The sequence below is a fragment of the Catharus ustulatus genome, chromosome Z (genome assembly GCF_009819885.2).
Source record: "Catharus ustulatus isolate bCatUst1 chromosome Z, bCatUst1.pri.v2, whole genome shotgun sequence".
In the NCBI taxonomy this organism is placed as follows: Eukaryota; Metazoa; Chordata; class Aves; order Passeriformes; family Turdidae; genus Catharus; species Catharus ustulatus.
In genome coordinates, this window is record NC_046262.2 from 21,606,673 (window position 1) to 21,628,800 (window position 22,128).

Sequence of the window (22,128 nt, forward strand, 5' to 3'; positions counted from 1 at the left end):
AGCTAGCATGTAAGCAGTAATATTGTACTTTCCTTATCTGCAGCAAGTCAATTTGCTTTCTTTTTCATGGTGACTCAAGGCTGTATGCATCCTCAAGGCAAATGGGATCAGAGAATGAATCTGGGATAAATACTAACATTGCTTTTCATCCAGATTGGTTCCCTGTTCCCTTTTAACATTGAGATACCAACTCAAGGACGAAGGTGGTGTGTTGAGAGGTTAGGCAGACATTCCAGTCATGATTTATTCTGGCTTAAACTGACTGCAAAACCACAGCATAAAAAAAAAATCACAACTTAGTAAACTTACTACTTCTTCTCATCAGCAACTTTTTGCCATTCTTCTTACTAAGTGACCCAGATGTTGTCTTGTGTTGGTTAGATAGCACGGACTCTTGAGGAATTTTTGGGGGGGATTATTTTCTGTTGTATTTTTTGGTTAGTAGTAAAATAACTCTAGCAGTTTATCACTGTTAAGTAGCAGAATAACAGTTAGACTCTGAACCATGGTGAACTCACTGTTAAGATTTTTATCGACTTTTTGGCCTTTGGTCAGACTTTCTAACCTGTTCTGTTAATTCTTTCCTCCTACAAAACAATGAGGAATAAAACTTGAGTATTTGTACAGTGTTTGAAATATCTAAAAAATACAGACAGTAATGCTTATTTGTATTTTATGCTTGTTTTCAAAATTATGCCCTCTGAATTCACTCTATTCTTCTCAAGTTATTTAAAAAGAAGTAATTACATTAAATAATAGACCAAAAGGAGGACGTGTTATCTTGTGCATTGTGGCAGCAACATAAATCCCATTCGTAGTAGAGCTAGCTGTTTATAATTATCTGGTTTATGTGTACTGCTGCAGGATGGCTGCACTCAACGAGTATATGCAATGACTTTCTTGGATGTTTCTGAAGGATATTTGCAAAGAAGGAAGATGTGCAGAGAGTAGGCCCCTTGCAATATATGTGGTACATTCCACTTGTGCCAGATTGTTAACTGGGATCTTTAAATGTTCTGAGCTTACACTGCAAAGTGGTTTTTTCCTCTCAGAGTCTGGAAAGAGCAGTGAAAGAAAAGGCGGTCGATCTCGTTCCCATTCTCGTTCAGAATCCAGGTCTAGCTCAAAATCCCGATCTAGGAGGAAAAGATCACACTCGAAACACAGGTGGGTGTGCTTTTTGTTTCAGGCTAAGATCATACTGGGATTTTTTGCATGGTGCTGATGACTGACATTTTTTAGTTATAGACAAGTATTCCTGTATGTATTACTAACTTGCACTCAGCAGATAAGCATAACCAGGAACTTCGTCTCTCTGAATAGATACTCTCTGTTCCTCTAAACTGTAAGTGTTTTTACGATTGCTTTCAGTTCATACATGCTAGAAGGCACTTCCTGTGCAATGTAAAATAATAAGGTCTGTGGGTTTTTTGTGCGTTTTATGGTTTTGTACATTAGACTATGTAGCCAAATAACATTTTGTGACTTGTATTCTAAAGAGAAACTTGCGTTTTGTGGATAGAACATATAGTTTTCTGGTAACACCCTGAGCAGATAGGCTGGCTGGTTTTTGGTATAGAATTCCTATTATCCTCAACTTCTAAACATTGAATTAATAAATGCAGTGTTTTTATTTACTGTCCTGAAAATGTGAAGCTATGTTTTTAAAAAGCACAGGGAAAAGGCTCCAGGGAGAGTTTCTCATTTTTCAGGTTTTTTTTGCTTTGCTTAATTTGTTCAGTTCTGAAATAGAAAATTACTAGATCATTCTCTAAGTATAACCATTAAGATTTTTTTTTCTGATAATGAAATAGCCTTGTTCTGTTAAGAATTATAAAGGCTTCCCAAAATGGTCCAGATTCTTTCAATGTCAGGAGTATCTTCTGAGAACCTAGGTAAATCAATCTAAAGATATTTGTCTATGTTAAGGATAAAAAAAACCCAAAATTTGCAATGCTGTTTAATTGCTTACACTCTTAAAAGATGTCATCCATATTGCAGCAACAACTCTGATGCATTCTTTCATTCTAAACAAGGCTACTAGGGTACTTTTAAATACAGAAAATCTGGTGAGTGGGAGTTACCAATTATACTATCAAATAAGTATGACACAAAGGCAAGCTTCACTTTTGCAATAGCAGGAAATGATACATTCTAATGCCTTCAAAATGTTATGTAGCTTTTCAATACAAGAAGGGTCATTTGGTCACTTCTTTATTGCTTGCTTCTCTACTGTGTCCCTAACTCAAGGCATAACTGAAAAACAAACTGTTTTTTGTGTAACAATGCAGTAATTTCGGTACTATCTTGTATTGGCACAAACCAAGTGGAATTTTAGAGGATAAGCTTTTCCTTTTTTTAAATGTGGAAAGCATGTTCTTCACACAAATGTTAGTTACTATATTTTATTATGTTTTGTTAAAGTGTTTAATATTGCTACTGTTGGTTTTGAGGACATGCTGTAAAAAAGGCAATCTGATTTGTTAAGGCAGCTTCATCCATAAAAATTACAGCAATTTCACGACCATAAGGTGCACCGGACTATAAGGCGCCCCCCCCGAGTCGGCAAAATTTGCAACTTTGTAGATCAGATAAGGCGCACCGGACTATAAGGCGCATTTTTTTTTTTTGCAGCGAGGCTCCGCCCCCAGCTCACCCCGCGCAGTTGCTGGCCGAGGCCCTGCCTCAACCCGGCAGCCATTGGCCCCTGGGCCCGCCTCCACCTGGCAGGGGCGGTGCTGCAAGCCACCGGGCCCCCCTGGACCAGGCAGCCATGGGCCCCCGGGACTGCTTGAACCCGGGAAGGGGCGTGCCACGGGCCCCCTGGGTGGCATTCACCTGGCAGCCATGCGCCCCCAGCACTGCCTGGGCTCGGAAAGGCGGGTGCCGCGGGCCCCCTGGGCGCCTTCATCCGGCAGCCATGGCCCCCGGGACTGCCTGGACCCAGGAGCGGGGGTGCCGCAGGCCCCCTAGCCCGCATTCACGCGGCAGCCATGGGCTCCCGGGACTACCTGGACCCGGGAAGGCGGGTGCCGTGGGCCCCCTGGGCGGCATTCACCCAGCAGCCACGGGCTCCTGGGACTGCCTGAACCTGAGAGGGGCGGTGCCGTGGGCCCCCTGGCCCGCCTCCACCTGGCAGGGGCCACCCCCAGCCAGCTGCCTTGGCACTTCCGGCTCCCCCCACGGCTCACAGCTCACACTTCCAGTTTGGCAAATTTCGCAACTTTGTACATCAGATAAGGCGCACCGGACTATAAGGTGCACTTCCGGGTTTGAGGGAAAATTTTAGTCAAAAGGGTGCGCCTTGTAGTCGTGAAATTACTGTATCTATCCTTACTACTTTTCTGTTTTATAGAACATTATTTTCATCTCTGTGACATAAAATTTATCGAAGGTTGTGCTTTGGTTCAGTTGTAATTAATTTGCCTTGCAGTTGGTTTGTATTTCCTTGCTGATTAGGAGAACAAAGATATAGGTAAAAAATGGCTTCCCCTTTTCTTGGTATATATTGCTGATGCCTTTTGGGACTACCTAAAAACAGAGACCAGACAAAAATAAGAGAAATGAAAAGCGGTTACATTTATTGAAGGACCTTCAAGGACATTTAGGGCAGGCAAAGTTCCCCCCCAGGGATTACACCCAAAATGGACCATGGGTCATGGGTTTTCATATTTTTGTAAGTTTGGTTCATTTGCATATTGGTGTTTAATCTCCAATTACAGCTTCAGTTAATGAAGTCATTTACCCCAAGTTTGCTCTCCCCTCAAACTCACTTTTGTGTACATTTCTCGGGGCTTGAGAAAGTAAGGTGTCCTTGGTTTCCAGACCTAGAGAGGAATTGTTTCGTCTGATAAAAATTGGAAAGTAGTAGCTACTACTGTATATGGAGTTATACACTAAAGAATTGCAGGATTACAAACGTATGCGAAATATCAAAGCTAAAATCCTAAGACATCATTATGCTGTGTGTATTGAGCTGTGGAAGGTAGGTGCAGCTATTCATTTTTCTACTCGCAGTTCTTCAGGTTTTATTGAGTAATATAGGTGATCTTTCTGTCTGTGGTAAATTAAACTTCATGGTGCCTTGTGAAGCAAAGTATCCAATGATGTGTTTTTTTGAAACTTAATGTGCGAATACATCTTTTTATTTTTGCTTTCCTGGGGAAAAGGGTCTTCCAAAAATAGGGAGTAGTTTGGAAACAAAATTTTAAGTGCTGTTTTCTTCATGAAATCTACCTAAGACTTTTTTTTAAAATGTATTTTTTAAATCAGAGTATCTGCACTTTAATTGCAACTGAAATCCATACTAATAGATCTTTTTATCTGGTAAGGTAACTTGATCAAAAGCTGCACCACAGATCATCAGGGTTTTTTATGAGTTTAAATTATAAGGATGGAGAGCAAAAAGATTGTTACAACCGAAGTCATCTTTGATGACTAAGACATCAGTAAGTGACTGGGCCTGGAAAGGAAATAAAATGTAACATTATTTTTACAGTCTGCTAGAAACTGTCAATCAGATTTTATGCAGTATCATTTCGTAAGGACAACTGTTGTAAATTATGTTAACTTATATTTTCCAGATTCACGGAGATTATTATGAAACACTGGTATAATTTAAATGGTTTCAAAGTAGAGCATGTACACCCAGTGAAGCAAAAGTATCCATATTTGCAAAAACCTTTGCAGACTGTATGTTATTAAGGTTTGATTTTTTGGCATGTCGTACAATACTATGTGGTGACACAACACGTGTATACTGTCATTTTGTTGGTTGACTTCATTTGTATGAAGTTTCCATATTAAAATATTTTTCTTCTGGCATTCTTCGTTTAGAAGCAGGTCTGGCAACAGATCTCTCTCAAGACATAAGGACAGACGCAGATCCAGAAGTCCCCTGAAAAAACGATCTAGGTCTACAGAAAGACGGAAATCCAGAAGTCGCTCTCGTTCTCGGTGAGTTCTGTTCCACAAATGGTACTGTTAGCTCATAAATACAGAGTTTTTGAAAGAAAAAAATTAACAAACCTTTTAGGTGACCATAAAGGGTGGAGTGTCATTTGTGGGAAAAAAGGACAGAAAGCAAACTTTAATACTGAGTATAGTGGTCTTGGCTAGGATAGAGTTAATTATCTTTCTTGTAGCCTGTATGGTACCTCCAGGGGTTAAATGATCACACTGAGACACCTGAACTTTATACTAACATCCAAACTGACTGAAAAAAGTAATTTTGTCAGACTACAACCCAGAGTTAAGGAACATCCTCTTTATCTTGTGAACCCACAAAGGAATGGATAATGCTTGTTTGATATGTCTCTGTTGAGAAGGTCGAATTTAGACTGATGTTGACCCTGTATCGTGAGAGCACGTATAAGGTTCTGGTGTATGACCTTTTGTTTTCATCTCTGACTTTATAATACGTCAAACAGCAGGAACAAATGCATGTGTTGGTTGTATGGCATATATGTATTTCAGGATGTAATATGTGTGCATTTTATCTAGTTTATTTTTGTCTGATCATCTAATTACTAAACTGTAAAATTCTAATAAGATCATAGCATAATTTTTTGAGAGATGAAGTAGTGAATAAGCTCAAACTAAAAGTGCCTGTGAAAACAGCTTCATGAATAGAAATCCAGATATGTTCTTAGTTTCATTTCTGTAATTCTCCTGATTTATTTAAAGGGATAGTTGTACTTATGTTGTGCAGCTGCCTCTTTTTCTGTGAGATAAGTTTTGTTGTAGGAGCGAGAACTGCAGATCTGTGGACCTTTGTGGAAACAAAACTAGGCTGCATAGCTAGCTGAAACAAAACTAGGCTGCATAGCTAGCTGAGTTTTATTGATTGATCCTTTTGATTCTCTGTTTCTGTTTTCTGGAGCTTCTTGAGACATCTGCTCATTGGAAGGGGAAAGTCCATGAAATCTCTGTGATAAATTAACTAGAAGACATTTCTTGAGTTCCTGTAAGGCTGATGTTGTGGAGACTGTGCGTTGCTTCATCTTTATGATGTTACATTCCATCTCTGAGATTCCTAAAAAAGTACTTTACAGAACCTTATGGGTATCAAAGTGGACAGATCATAGGGCATACAACAGTCTGTTTATTTGCAATTGAGATGAAGATGCAGCCAAACACTTCTTTTTGAGAAAAGTTTGAGTGCTTAGGACCTTTCATGTGTGAATGAGTCTCTTTTAGAATCTGTAAAAATCTAGAATAGAAACCATTACCAAGTAACTTCTGTCTGGTTCTTATTGACATAATAAGACCTGCTAATCAATTTCTTCTCTGCCTCTTTCTCTTGTTTCTCTGAACAATTGTTCTTTCATTATGTCTCTCTATACTAGAGAGGAAAGATGGAGTCTTGTATTTTCCAATAGTTTTTTACTAAAATGTAATCTTCCAACTAAAGTTGTTAGCTAGTTAGTTTTTGTTTGACTCGATGACTTGAGCATCAGATGGAATTTTCCTTGGTGTTCTTTTTATGAACATGTATCATACTTCTTGTCCCGAAGAAGCTGTTTTTCTTTCCGCTGTTTTTACTGTATTAGCATTTTTCAGCAATTTTCAAATTCCTAATCACATTGCAGATGGTTAAATTGTCTTGATTGAATTTTGATTTTATATTTGCCTTTTAAGGGAATATGGTCACATTTTGTCCATGTTTTCTTCTTATTTCTATGTATTAAGTGTTGTTGGCCTTCCAGGCAGTTCAAGGATATCTCTGTGAAAGAAAACTGTAGAATTTAAAGACTTCTGTCAGTCAACTGTCATTATTCATTTGGCAGTGATTAATTTTATGTGGGTACATTTTTAGAAAAAAGTGGATTTACAGATTGTAGAGTTTGTCTCCTGACAAAGTGTAGAAAATTTATATGTGCATAATTATGTAACGGTGAGGTGAAGAGAAGCATTCTCTCCAAACATAGTAGCACCACTTGGAAGACAGTATTTTGGTTTGGTTTTGGCCTCCCCTTCTCCAGCTATGTATTTCCTGGCTATATGTAGCTTTCCCTCATTTTGAACAGGAGTGAAAAATTAAAATATTGAATAATTACTATTTTTCTACAGAGACACACACTTTATCTTGATGTATACTAAAAAGTTAGTTGTAATTTTAATTGGAAAGTTCAAAGATGAATTAATGGGTTTGTGTTTGGCTTTTCACAGGGACAAGAAAAGAGACAAAGAAAAGATCAAGGAAAAAGAAAAGGCCAAAGAAAAAGAGAAAGACAGAGACCGAGACAAGGAGAAGGATAGGGATCGAGACAAAGACAGGGAAAGAGAGCGAGATAAAGAGAGAAATAGGGAGAAGGACAAGGAGAGAGATAAAGAGCGAAGCAAAGATAGAGAGAGAGCGCGAGACAAAGACAGGGACAAGGATAAAGATAGGGACAGGGAAAAGGAAAAAGATAAGGAAAAAGACAAGGAAGAGGTAGATCAGAGCAAAGAAAAAGAAGATACTGAGAAAGAAGGAGAGAAGGACAGAGAGAAAATTAAGGACAAGGAGGGAGATAAGGACAAAGGAGGGGACAAAGAAAAGGACAGAGACAAAGAAAAGGAAAAAGATGGGGATAAGGAGAAGGAGCGAGAAAAAGAGAGAGATGATAAAAAGAAGAAAGATAAGAGATCCAGAACTCCCCCAAGAAGCTATAGCTCTTCAAGAAGATCTCGTAGCTCCAGCAGGTTTGTTTAGAATTTTTCATGCTTGTTTTTTCTTTTTGACTTGTCAGATCAGTGAGGCACCATCCTAATTTTTATGTATTGATTTCTCTTGCTAAATAAATTTGTATTATTTATGTTTTGTAGATTTTCCTTTAAAGTAACGTCTGTTATAAAAAGCTCTATATCATGTCTGATAGAAACAGAGTTTCTTGTTGATGCTTGGCTTTAACATAACCATATTATATAAACCTTGAGGACAGTAATCAGATGATTCATGTGCCATTTCTGTATGTTACAGAAAGCCAGAAGTTCTGACCAACATCACACACATCATCTTTGCCCTGATGAAAGTTTGCGTCACTATTGTGTAGTCCTTTCATTACTTACATACTGCAACATTTTGGTCTGTAGATCTTGCAAATGGTTGTTTTTTAATAGTTGCCTCTCTTTGGCTGGAAGGCTGGTGAGCTGCTGGAAGCAAGTTTGTGGCTTGGCTGGCTAGCTTTTCACAAGGTGAAGGAATCTCATTTGGAAGAGACAGATACGTTGTTTATCTGACATGTCCAGGTGTAACTTGAAAGTAACATTTCTTAACACTCTTGACAATAAACAGGAAAACAGTAAAGTTAATGCAGCTGTTGGTTTTGGCTCTGAAGGGAGCTTAACTGGCAGGAAGTCTGGATAAATTCATTACCTCAGAAAGAGGCTGTTAGAGTAAAATTCATCTCTGTAAGCAAACTTAGACATATTCTAAAAGCGTTGCAGCTAAATTACAGTAATTTCACGAATACAAGCTGCACGGAGTATAAGCCGCACTTCCGGTGCGTCAACAACGTTGATGTCTTTGTCAATAAAAAAGCCACACCCGAATATTAGCCGCACTTTCATTCGTAGCGAGGATCCGTGTGCAACTTTCACAAATTTGCCAATTAGTAACAGAATCGCCGCATAGCGGGGTTTACTGGCTTGGGGCGGGACCAGGCAGGCTCGGCCCGCTCATGGTTGCCGATGGGGCTGGGTGGCCCAGCTCAGCGCTACGGCTCAGCGAGGCCACTTGAGGCCGGCCGGGAGGTGCTGCCGCTGCCGCCACGAGGCTCGCTCACCCCCCCACCACCTGCACCACCACTGTGTTTGCTCACCCTGGCCGGCACTGCAGGCCCCCGCACTGTCAGGTTCCCCCACACTGCTGGCCCCAGTTCTGCTGGGCTCCCCTGCGCTGCCGGGCTTCCCACTTCTGCCATGCTCCCCTGCGCCACCGGGCTCCCCCGCACTGCTAGCCACGGTTCTGCTGGGCTCCCCTGCACTGCTAGCCCTGGTTCTGCTGGGCTTCCCTGCGCTGCTGGCTTGGGCTCTTCCGCCCCCACTGCCCCACGCTGCTGGCCCAGGCTCTGCCGCCCGCCCCCTTCACTGCTGGCCCCACCTCTACCAGGCTTTCCCACCTCTGCCGCGGCTGGCCGGGCTCCAGCTTGGCTTGGGGCTGCTGCGGGCTCTCACTTCCATGTTGGCAGCTTTTAGAATATTGTTAATATATTAGCCACCCCGGAGTACTAGCCGCACTTCTGGGTTTCCACCAAAATTTTGGTGAAAATGGTGCGACTTGTATTTGTGAAATTACTGTAGTTTAGAAGCAAGGTCCTTTCTGTTACAACAGGAATTAGGGAAATCAGTATTGTCTCAGATTTAAATGCCAAATTATATTTGTAATCTTAAGATAATGAAATGCTGAATGAATTGGACAAGCTCTACCTATTGTAATAATTTCACTAGACAAAAGCAGAATTCCTCTAGTCCTCAAAATTCTTCAGTTCAGGGTCCGTAGACGGCAAAAAAGGGTTTAATAGTTTCTGAACATTGCATTTGTTATGAGGTTTATAGGCAAAACGTTGTTTCTTCTGTAAGCATATGCAGCATCCTATTTAAATTAGTGGAAGGCCCACACAGAGATACTTCCATCAGCTTTGAAACCATTTTTTCACCCCATAGGCCTCAGGGTGTTGAATTGGATACGTGCAGAAAAACGTATAAGGACTTCATAATATGTAGCTTATATAGGAACCTTGGTGTCTAGTGCCAAATAGCAAGTTTGGTTAGTTAGCTGGGTGTTACCAAAAACTCATACTCTAGTTTGCAATAATTTTGTTCCCCGCTTAGGAATCTTATTAGTTAAGAAAACACTATGGGAACGCTCCAATATCATGTACTTGAGCAAAGTATTCTTGTGAAAATCAGTGCATTTCTTCCAGTGCAGTCAAAGTACAAAACTGCGCTTTGGTATGATACAGATATTGTTAAACAAGGGCAGTGTTCTTCTGAAGCTGAATGATGAGAAAATACACTTATTAGTATGGATTTACAATTTTTTCTTCACATATAACTATGCTTAGAGTGGCAATTCAGAGGCCACTGCTGGGGAATGTCATTCTCAGGGGCTTAGACAGTGGGACAGAGAGCATCCTTTGTAGCTTTCCAAACAACGGAGGATGTGGGGGAAGGCTGATCTGCCATTTAGAGAAACCTCAGCAAATGGGAGAAATGGACTGGTAGTCATTTTGTGGAGTTGAACAAAGAGAAAGGACAAGTCCTGGACCTGAGAAGGAATAATGCCATTGCACCAGTATAGCATGGGGATTCACTAACTGGAAGGCTGGCTGGCAGGTCCTTGCAGCCAAGAAAACTAGCAATGTTTGTGAGTAGGTCAGGAAAGGTAATTATTTCCCTCTTTTAGAAGCCTGTTCTGGGCTTCCCATTACAAGAGAAGGCTGAGGAGCATCTTACCAATACGTATGAGTATCTGATAAGAACATGGAGAAGACAGGGCCAGTGGAAGCCTATGACAATTAAGAGGTGACAGGTACATATTGACCTATAGGAAATGGAGGGGGTTTTTTTCGTAGTGTTGAAATTGTAGTTTTACTGGGCAAACTGGAACCAGTTACTTCAAGGGATTGTCTCCTTCGTCCAAAAAGCTGGCTGGATATGGCCCTTAATAACCTACTGTGATTGACCCTCTTGTAGGGTGGGGAATGAATAGGTTGAACTAAGTGATCTTCAGAGGGTTTTTCCAGCCTTAGTAATGTCATTGCTCTCTGAAAAGTAATTATGAATAATTTGGGTTATATTAGGGGTCTTTTTTGGGTGATGGACCTTGCATAGTTGACATGGTTGCTGACCTTTCCAGTGAAGATTATTCAACAGATAGGCATTTCAGTTGCCTGAATTTTAGTACAGCAGATGACTGCTGATTATGTAAAATGTAAATGTAAAAATATTGGGTAGATAGTAATCTTATTGGAGAAGAGGTGAAGGTGGAATAGGACATACAGGACCTTCTAAAAACTAGATGGGAGCTGACCTTGCTTTGCTAACAGGCATGCTTGCAAGTACTGGAAATAAGATGGTTATTTGTAATTCCTAGCTGAAAGAAGAGACAGACCTGGAGAAGAGAAATCAGTTGGAAAAGGAGCATCTTACAGGCTAGCAGAGCCAATAGCACCAGACGATATGCAGAATTTATTTCTGTGCATAATTAAGAGACGTGGGATCACTATCAAAGTATTCAGAACTTGTTTTTCTTAAATTTTGCTGTGTTAGCATTGTGTAAGAGATTTAATGTAACGGATGCACAAAAATCTTTTTTGTGTATGAATGTAATAGAGATGGGAGCAAATGCAGTGAGACACAGTTATAATTCTTCAACTTGAAATAAGAAAAGCAGAAACTGAAAATAAAATTTAATGAATAAGCAGTTTCTAGTTTGAACACAATTGCTGAAGCACTTGGTTTGCAGTTACGTATGCTGGAAAGCAAAATTAAGTGGAAGTGTACTCAGTGTAGCTGAAGTGACAGCACTGAGAGAGAATAATCGATTTCCAGTATCCTCAATTAAATAAAGGTGATGATCAGTTTGGAGATGTTCAAAATAAATGACTATTGTTATTTACTCCACGATTTTGAGGCCATTTTATATTTTTGTTCATCAAAGATAAAAGCTTGCTGAACAAAATACTTCAGAAATCTTACCCTGTGCAGCTTCAGGAGGTCACTGTCTTGGTTTTGATTGAAAGAGAATTAAATTTCTCACTAGCAGCTTGGTATGGTGCTGGAGTTTTCCTTTTTTACCTGCTTATTCTCCACTTCTGGTGAGGTGGGGGTATGGAGGTTGAGGGCAAAGGGGGCTAAAGGAGGCAGGGAATGTGCAAATACCACTCAGGATTTAGTTGTCATCTGGGATTAAACCACGACAGTTTTTTACTTCTTTTGTTTTCTTGCCAATCCCTTCCTTGTTCAATTTTGTCATGCTCTGCCAGGCTCTGTTTTGAGAGTTGAGGGAAGAGCACATTAGTAATTGAAATTGAAAATAAAATAATCATAGTAACAGTAATAATTGTAATGGAAAGGGCAGAGTGTATTCAAGCCCAAAATACACAAGTGATACGCTTGACAATTGCTCGTCCCTCACTGACTTTTGGCCAGTTGGGTCAGCTCTTCTGGCCATGCTCCCTCCCAGTATCTTGCATACCTGCTTGCTGGCAGAGCATGGGAAACAAAATTCCTTGATTTAAGGGTAAGTAACAACTAAAATATCAGTGTATTATGAACATCATTCTCATACTGAACCAAAAAAACGGCACTGTTCTGGTTACTAGAAAGAAAATTATCCTGGCCAAAATCAGGACAGTCACAATAGATGGTATTGTCAGAGATCTGTATGGTGATGCTGGCTATAATTTATTGTGTCCTTTTGCTACTCATCTAATAACTGTTGATTTCTTCTCTAAATATTGAAAATTTTAATATTCACAAATTGTAGAAGCTGTTATCCATAAATGTATCTTTTTTGCTGTTTCTAGAAGTAAGTTTTAAACTTCCCTCTTTTTCAGTTTTTCTTCCAATCTACTTTTCCTGCTTTACAAAGAATTGATACCAAAAAAAAATCTTATTTTGACAGATGGGTTCTGCAATTTTAACTGGCTCAGTTTCTACATTAATTTAACATGTCCCTCAGTATAAACGACCTGTTATTTCTTGTTTTGTTGTATTCAAGATCATACTCCATAATGGCAACTTCAGGAAAAGTCCATTTAGCTATGTAAAACAGCAGTTTTTTGTAAAACACTTCAAGCTCTTCTGTGTGTTACAGAATGATATTATTCTGTTTGCTAAGCAAGGACCACTAGAAAAACAATCTTATTTATTCAGACTTTGGCAACAACTTGGGCTTCATTTTGCACTGTTTTCTTCCAAACCAACTAATTCTAGCTCATATATTTAGGAATTAAATTTCAGTCAGGTTAAACTGAAGTTGCAGTGATCTTCAGGTTGTAATGTTATGTTTTGAAATTCATATTGCTCAAAAGTTGCGTCTTTTGTCTTAACATTGCTCTTCATTCAATTGAGTTATTTTCCTGACTGAAGAAACTCTAAAATGATACAGTGTTACCAAATTCAGTATGTTTTCATTGTTATCAAGCATATAAGGATTAAAAAGAAATTGAAAGGGCCCTTTTTTCCCCCTACTTAAGCCTTGTAGTTCCCACTAAACTGAAACATATAATTATTTTTTTTGTTTGTACAGTTCATATTTGGTTGGCAATCTAGACTGTCACATTCAGTGGATATGTTAGATCATTGTAAGAGCTTTCTCTTTTTATCTTCTTTGAATTTATTATTTTTGACTTTTGATGATATTGAATTTCTTGGTCCTGTAGAGAAAGGCGTAAAAGGAAGAGCAGAAGTCCCTCCAAATCTCCTAAAACATCCAAAACAGCAAAAAGAAAGTCTTCACGAACTCCTTCTCCAAGAAGGTCAGTTTCATGTAAACACAGAAGTTAATGATCAGTAAAGAAGGAAGAAGGAAGAATTCATAGTAATTTCACTGTTTTACTGCCTTTGCACTAATGTCATATGGTTTTGGTTGGTCAGTTTGATTCAGTTTTAAATTGAAACTAACTCAAAACTTAACCCGTTTGAACTCTGGTATTCTTTCAATGACATGGTTTCAAATCAGTCAACATCGCAAATTGCTTCAAATCAATAGAACCTCTTCATCTGACACAGATAAATTTTTTTCTTTGCAAATACAGTGTGTAGTGGTCATATTGCACTGTTAAGCTCTCTTCAGCCAAAAAAATCCTATTGTCTTTGCAAAGGGTTTTTTTGTTACTTTTTCGGATGTTTTTTGAAAGTCCATGCTGGGGGTTTAGTTTGCAGTCAAAAAGTTTGAAGGTTGTTGTAGTTGGATCAAATCTTAATTTGAATAAAAAATTTCTGAAACAGAAACAAGAAAGAAAAAAAAAGAGAAAGAGATACAAATAATGAAAGAAGAGAAAGAGAACGCTCCACTTCCAAGAAAAAAAGTAGTAAAGAAAAAGAAGGAAAGGAGAAATCTGACAAAAGCACCACTGCTTTAAAGGTAAGTTTGTGTGACCAGGTGATTAGCAGAATGAAGTGGTAGTGAAGCCATTATTGAAATTCTCTTTACTTTCTCTCTCTTTTGCTGCTCCCTTTTTCTCCTGTTCCTTACCAAATTAGTGCCATTTGAGGTTAGTATTTTCCAGTTGGGGTTAGCAGTCCAGTTTAAGTCTACATATTTGAATTTCAGTTGACCTGTCGGAGTTTGTGTGCTTAGGTTACAGATACACCTTGTTTCTCTTTCGTGTTGCATGCCCTGTATTAGGACTTGCCTGGCTCCCTACTTTTAGCAGCAGGCACACCATTGACTGACAAGCAATGTTCAGGGATGGTTTGTCTGTCACACTGAAAGATTACTTTCTAAATAAACTCTCACTATGCAGTTCAAACTCTACCTCATTTATTTGGTCCTGGTCTGTATATATATCTGGATTCTATATGAGTAAGGTTGTGTAAGAATGTTATAGGATTTTACCCTGCAGAATAGAAGAAATTAAGCATCTTCAAATTATTTAATCTTAGAATTTGAACAGCAGCACATCTTTAAAGAGTAGTTTTTGTGCTCAGAATTATTCAGCTGTTCTAAATTCAGCTGGTTTAGGTGACTGTTCAAATGCTTGAGTAAGTATCTTACCCAATAACTCTCTTTAAAATGCATTATATACCTGACAAAAAATAAGAAAGAAAAAACTTAGTCCTGTTCTATTTGAAAAGTGTTGGTGACATCTTAATTTCTAGAGCTGTTTCTGATATGTTACATGGTGCTACTTGTTCTGTAACTTATATATTGCTTTATTATAGTTAATAGGTCACTTAATGGCATAGTTTCTTAGGTGAGGGGTTGTTACAATTGCCGGACTTCAGCCAACTGAAAGGAAAGCTTATTTTTTAAAAGGGTGAGGGGCAAAGAAACTCACACCTCTATTCTAAAATTTGTGGCTACAAGATTTACATGCAAAAATTGAAACAATAAAATTACTGAGAGTTGGTTGGAAGTCACAGCCTATAATGCTAAGAATATTATTTTGTTGTCAAATATTTTTATCTTTGGTAGGACAAAGATAATAAAGAAGATCAGAATTCAGAAACTGACAAGGAAGTAGACAATAGAGATACACAAAGGACAGATGAAGTCAAGCTACAGCAGAATGGGAACTGTCAACCAAATGAAGAAAACCTCTCAATTAAAATGGAAGAGGTTTAAAACAAAGAATGGACTTCTAATTCAACTAAGGAATGAAATCCAAAGCGTTTTATTTCCCAAAATGAGGAAGAAAGTGTCAAAGCAATCAACCTGAACGTGTTGATAGTACTAGTAGCTCCTCCAATTCTTGTGATAGCTTTGTTGTCTTCTTGCTGTAAAGCAAGAGAAACACAGACCAGTAGTTAATACCATGAAAAGGCAGATGCCATCAGAACTATTCATCTCTGAAAATCCATGCATTTCCACGATGGCTGTGCTTGTAAAATTATTTGTGTTAAGTTTTGCTATAAGCTGTTACAAATAAGTAGAAATGAAAGATGTAAACCTGTACTTCCCAAAAAAAAAGCTGAAGATATGCATTGAAGGTTGTTTATTATACTGCTTGTTGATGACTTTTGTATTGTTTTGCCCTGTAGGTTAAAAGATCCACAGAAACTTTAATGTGTGCTGTTTGATGTGCTTGAAAATGGTGCATAAATATACACACTTTCTTTCCTTGTAGATGACAACTGTAGGGAAAGGGGATTTAAACTTAAATACAGTTTTACTGTTCTTATGTTAAATACTGACAGATTAGTATGTTTTTCATTTGCTCACTGCTTGAGATTCTTAGGGTTTATTATTTAAAATAATTTCTTACTAATATCCCTCAAATTAATATTTCTTTTCAAGTATTTGAATAATGCATGCGCTTTTTCTGTTCCTAGAAGGAACATTGCCATGTTATAGATGTTAGGTTAGCTTACAGGGTTATTTTGGAGTTGTTTTGTTTAGTTGTTTTCTTTGTCCTTAGAGAAGTGAGCACATCTATATGAGATACCAGAACTTACAGCTTTGTTTTGCAATGTACTGCAGTGTGTCTGTTCAGCTGAAAATAGTACAGGTGCCATTAAGAAAACAATTTTTTCCGTTTTTGTTAAAAAAATATGGGAGCACAAGCAGAAGCTTTAGTGCCTTCTTAAAATGCGGTATTTTCTAGAAATGTATGTGTGCTGTTACACATTTTCAGTTAAATCTTGTATGATCTCTCTTGCTACTTTGCCGCCACCATACTGTAGACAAAAATGCAAGTGATTTGCCAGAATGGTTGTTTGATTCACTTGTTAAAATAGTGAAGCTCCATTTTGCTTTTATTTTTTATTCTTAGAAGAGATTTATAAATAAGAGAAAAGATGTAATTTGGGGACCACCACTGTACAAAGTAGTAGCTGAATACAGAGTGTGCTCTAATCACCTGCATCAAAGAAAGCCCTTAAGACATTTAATATACATTTGGATGGCCTTAATTGTTACCTCTCTTCTTTTCTCTGATACCTGTTGGGCAATGTAATAAGAATGGCATGCAAAGAAATGGGGGATAAATAATTTGAGGAAGAAAGTTCTAATTTACATAGGGCTTACACAGTAGAGATTCTTTTTTCATTTTTTGAGGAGAAAGCATTCAAGAATAGAACAACGAGTATTTTTGTCATGGCAAAACGTGGCTTCTGTTTTCTGAAGTAATTTAATTGGTTACATGAGATTTCTGATAAGTTACACTTTTAGGATATAATTATACTTAAAATCGCATAGATTATTTTTACTACAACTTAATGCAATCAAATTACTTTATTGCCTTACCTCATGGGAAGTGTTATTTCTTTCAGTTAAAATAAAAAACTAAGTGTATTGGCTATTTGCTTTCTACTTGTTTTACTTTTCCTCTGCGTAGTTAATTTTTTCAGTGGACGGGAAGCATATTACAGAGAATGAAAACTTTGCCCAACTCCTAAGGTGATGAAATTCAATTTGATTGTGAAGCTGCTTAATCACTCCTCATTTTCTATAAGATTTAATCTTCTTGCCACTGTGTACATTTAAGACAACAGAAAATGCTTTACCATGTAAAGTATAGAACAGCCATTTTTGCGATGTTTAAGCCACATGCTGTTGGCTGGTAAACGGCTAATTCTGATAAAAGAATAAAAAATCTGTATGCTTACAAGAAGACTGTGAAAGATTGTGTCTTGCAACAACAGCTGTCTTATTTATGATGTGTAAGTAGCATAGAGCAAAGAGATTGTTTGTATACTTGTTATCTTTGGTACCATTTCACTAATAAAATAAGTATTTTAGAGGGATGTTTCTGCTGGTACATGCTTATTAAAGGAATATTTTTAGACCATCTGATCTTATTCATAGAGCTGCTTTCATTTGAAATGTGGATATTAGTGAAAACATACATGTATTATTTATGTTTTCTTTGAAAAACTGAATTTCTCTGTTGAGAAGAGCTGAAGTTCTTTCAGTGTATCGTGTTTTAGCTGGTATTAGATTGGTTTCTTGAGTTTTGTTATCCTGAAATAGCATAGCTCTATGATATATCAGTTATAAAACATGTAAAGGATTGTGTACATTTAAAGAAACATGCTTTTGGAAGTTATTAGTTGTTGATGGCAGCTTTAACTTGCTAGCTAGCTTATCACATGTGTGAGGCTATATGCGGCACGTTGTTATATTGTATGTTAATTATGGTTCCCTTACATAAAGTGTCTTGGGGTTTTGGGGGGTTTTGTTTGGTTGGTTTTGTTGGTTGGTTTTTGTTAAGGAAACAAATCAACCAAAGCAACCAGCCGCTAAATACACGCATTTCCTCCCCTCCTCAAGTCATTTTCTTGCAAATACTGTGTCTCTGGTTTTGTTTTATAAAGACTGTGCAGATCTGTGAGGTAGTTAGGATCTATTTCTTCTTACTGGGTGTTCCTAAAAAGCCACTTCTGGAGAACTATTACTCTATAATATGCTAATCTCTGCAGAGGGTAGCTCACTTATAAACTGGTACCAAAGCATAGTAATGGAGTTCCAGCCTGCTCCTACATGACTGACTGCGTCATCCACTGACTCTGTCCATCTTCCATGGGAAGTCCATTGCCTTCATCATTAGCAAGCTTGTGTGCTGAGCTGCTGTGTCAGATCAGGTTTTGCACTTTGTGAGTGGGGTTAACTTGGGTAGATGTTTTGAGAACAGTGTAGTTCGTGATAACTGTGTTGTTTTACATGTAGTTTCATCTGAATCAGCACTTACTTGAAAATGTGAATTGCTCAGAAGAGTGATTATGCGTTGTCACTTGTTAAGATCACATAAAGCATATAAACATGAGCTTCCATTAGTGCCCATAGCCATTTCCCAGGAGAGTTCTGGACAGCAGACAGGATTTTTCTTTGCATTCTGAAAGAAGGTAGCAGAACGGCTTGGTGGATCAAACATGATGTCAAGCTCAAAATAGAGGTGACTGTGACTTACATGATTTCATCAAAGTCAATGGATTTACACAGGTGTGAGGCATGGGATTTTGTTTGCAAATACCAATAGTAGTAGGGTATGTAAAGAATTCTTAGTTTTCATGTGTTGGAGTTTGAATTAGGGACTATAAAAGCACTTGATTAGAAACTAGAAATATCTGAAGAATACTTGGGAAATGGGTCAGATATTTTTGCCTATTCAGTAATCACCTGCTATTTTTTGATGGCAGTTTCAGATAGATACATCTGAACTAGGCTTATATTAGTGGACTGATAGCAATCTATGCACAGCTTGGATTCTAGCATGGGCTGTGTACCCTCCAGTTCCATTTATGGTGCTGGTATCCCAAAGGCTTATCGCTTTCTGACAAGTGACAGCAAAGTAGCATTCCTTTCATCCATGTATCACTCACACAGTAATAATACTGTGCAATATTAGAGAATCATAAAATATTTTAGGTTTGGAAGGGCCCTTAAAGATCATCCAGTTCCACCCGCCCCTGCCATGGGCAGAGACACCTCACACTAGACCCGGTCCTAATCCAACCTGGCTGGGATTGTGGCATCCACATATTTAACTAAGTTAACAGTTAGATTTGAATGTAGCATGCTTTACATTGCTTGCTAGGGTTCTCAGGCCCAGTGAATCTAAGGCAATATCTGAAATTAAGTTGAAACTCTTCGGATCTGTTACATAGTAACTTGTCTCTTTTGCCCTTAGCTGGTATTGTTATCTTGTAAGAGTTACTAGATTAGGGAAACACCTGTTCTGTTTTGTTTGTGGTTTTGTTTGGTTTTTTGTTTGTTTTGTCTAAGAAACAGATAAGTAAAGCCTACCCTGTATGTTATAAATTATTGTATACATATTGATTATTGTATACATATTGTGTTGCCAGTCCTTATTTAGTTATTTTTCATAGATGAGTATGACCCTTGCAAACAGTAATGCTGTAGTGGTATATGTATTGTCTACTTCAAGGTCTGAAGCATCTCTGCCTCACTTTTGTAGTGAAACGAGATCAGAGCCCATAAATTGTTAGAGAGAAAAAAAAAAGCAGAATAATCTTGACTTTTGTAATTGTTACTGTGATAATAGCATTATAGTGATAAAGCAGTCTTAAAGATGTGAGCTCTGAGTCATTATCTAGGGCATATGCCACTTGGTACTTTCCATTTTATAGCAATCAGACATCACTTTTGATGTTACCATAATTTTGCAAGGGAAAATTTGACTTAATGGCATACATGCTGAAAAATCTGTAAATGGCTAAAATCATGTCAATCAATAGACAGTTCAGAGAGATGTAGTTTTCTCACCAGTATCTGGAGTGTGGAGAATTGAATATATGTAGATATCATTAAGTGTTAGTGCCTAAAGAGAATTTGAAATTTAATTTGTTTGCTAATACATAAACAGAAGTTTTCAGCTTGTAGTTTAGCTTTATTTTTATATGCTGAATAGTATAATTAAAATGATATTGAAAACTAAAAGCACTGTATGAAAGGATTTTTTTTAATGTAAGAGAACCACATTTTCATCTGTTTAATTTTAGAGTTTAAAAATGTCATGGCATGCTAGTGTTTATTTTTCATTCAGGACTTCCTCATTTGTAGGCAAGCTGTATTGCAAGATGTGAGCACGTTAGCACAAGGGTTTCTTTTGTATTCTCATCAATGTAATACAGCTTAATAAACTTCTCAATATGTGGATGCAGCTACTTTCCCTCTAGTTTGAGGAGATGCAGCTGTTAACACTTCAATTCTGTGTTGTTTAAGTACATACTTTAGTTGAGACACTATCTACCAACTTCAGCTTTTTTGTTTTCTGTGCATGTGAACTCTTACTAGCCAAAAGGGCAATTTTTTTTTTATTGTCATGGCGAGTCAGTTTTAAAGATTGTTGAGCTTAATAGAGGAGAACATAGACAGCAAAAAGTAGGTTTTTAGCTCTTTGTATATTTGGGAAAATTTCAGCTTACACTTTTTAATTTTTTTTTAATTTGTTGCATTTTTTACATTCATCTATTTTCAAATTTGATGTGAGATCAGTAAGTTTTGGTGTACAAAGTGTATTCAAAGATTATTATTTTTCCATTGAAAAGGCTATATTTGCCTTTTGCCCTGAAAGGCTTATCAGCAATGGTAAAAGAAAAATTTCATCTCCCTTTCATGTAGTTCTTGATATCCTTAGTGAGGCTGCCAGTTGACTGGCTTTCTTAGAAGAAGTTGTTGCTCTGTCCTTTCCTTAGTGCAGAGATTTTGAACTTTAGAAGATTGTAAATCATGGGCCACTTAGAAATTGCTACTTTGAAAAGCAGTCATTTACATAACAATCAAAGGAATGACTGATTTGGCCCAGAAAGATAAAGAGAGGAATTTAATATTCACAGATTATGTAGCCTATCAGTGGGTCCTTTCTGGTATTTTCCCAACTGATAGAGGAACTGTGTCTAATTTGTTACATACATTTTGCACACAGTCTGGATTCAGGTATACCTGAGGAATCTTAAGTACCACAGCAACAAAAATACTAGTTTCCTTCTCTGTAGGTATTCTAAGTTTAATTAGCAGGTAACCAAATTTATGCTATGTTGGTAGAGTATATTTTTGCATTAATGAAGCAACTATGGAAATACACGTGAAGAAATGTTAAATGCTATTACATTGTTGTTCTTTTCAAAAATAAACCATTTTTCAAAATTCTGATGGTGTCATAAACTCACTTCCACTAAATTTAGATGAGCTACAACACATGACTGTACAATTCTCTCTTCTCTATTTTTTCTTTTTTCTTTTCCTTTATAGACTTTATCTACCCCAGATACAAGTGCTTTGAAGCTAAGTCTGTTTTACTGATATTGACAAGTGTGTTACAGAAAAGTTGATAAGGAGTTAAGTAACTGAATATATCATCACTGTTCAGTTACAGAAGAGTCTCCTAAATCTTGTCTCTGTGGAGGGCATTTTCTTCTGCACGGGAAACTACTACAGTTTCAGCAGAGAGAGTGTCTCACTTTCAAACAGTAAATTAGTAAATGTGACTGTATAGAAGACTATCAAAGTAGGAATGAGGAGCTCAAGCAGAGCTTCTGACACTAACAGTGCCTATCAATTTATTGCCATGGATGTTTTCATACTAAAATTTACTTCTCAATGCCTAAGATTTCTCAGTTGCTTTGTATAATTTGTAAGAGTCTGAATAGCAATGATTAGGGAGCAAAAGTTTGAGATGTGCTTCTCAACAGACTAACTTGCTCACTAGTGATCTATCTAATCCTGTAATTTTTGAAGTTGGATGTGTCTGTAATAAGACTCATGGCTGGCTTAGCTCCCACTGCTTTAGTCACCACAGGTGATTTAGTCACCACATCTGTGGTCTTGAGAAGTGCATTTCACCATGCTGTTCCTCTCTGTGAAAGCAGAGAAAAACAGATCTGAGAAACACATTGCAATGGTTCATGTCTTACAGAGGAGAGGGCCCAGCCTCTACATAAGATGGTGGCGGCTACTCATGGTAATTTTAAGTGCAAATATGTTAATTGATCTGTCCAAATTTCATTTGTATC

General features: G+C 37.8%; 1 protein-coding gene across 1 annotated transcript in view; it reads left to right on the top strand.

The window, feature by feature from the left end:
* The window catches only part of SREK1 (splicing regulatory glutamic acid and lysine rich protein 1), a 39,249-nt gene extending 17,984 nt beyond the window's left edge, over positions 1-21,265 (top strand). The window contains exons 7-12 of the mRNA XM_033086151.2: positions 1,053-1,167; positions 4,837-4,956; positions 7,171-7,686; positions 13,374-13,469; positions 13,942-14,077; positions 15,131-21,265. Of these exons, the coding sequence (XP_032942042.1) occupies positions 1,053-1,167; positions 4,837-4,956; positions 7,171-7,686; positions 13,374-13,469; positions 13,942-14,077; positions 15,131-15,280 (1,133 nt within the window). The 3' untranslated portion in view covers positions 15,281-21,265. The remainder of the gene's footprint in view (positions 1-1,052; positions 1,168-4,836; positions 4,957-7,170; positions 7,687-13,373; positions 13,470-13,941; positions 14,078-15,130) is intronic.
* Positions 21,266-22,128: the final 863 nt, after the last annotated feature.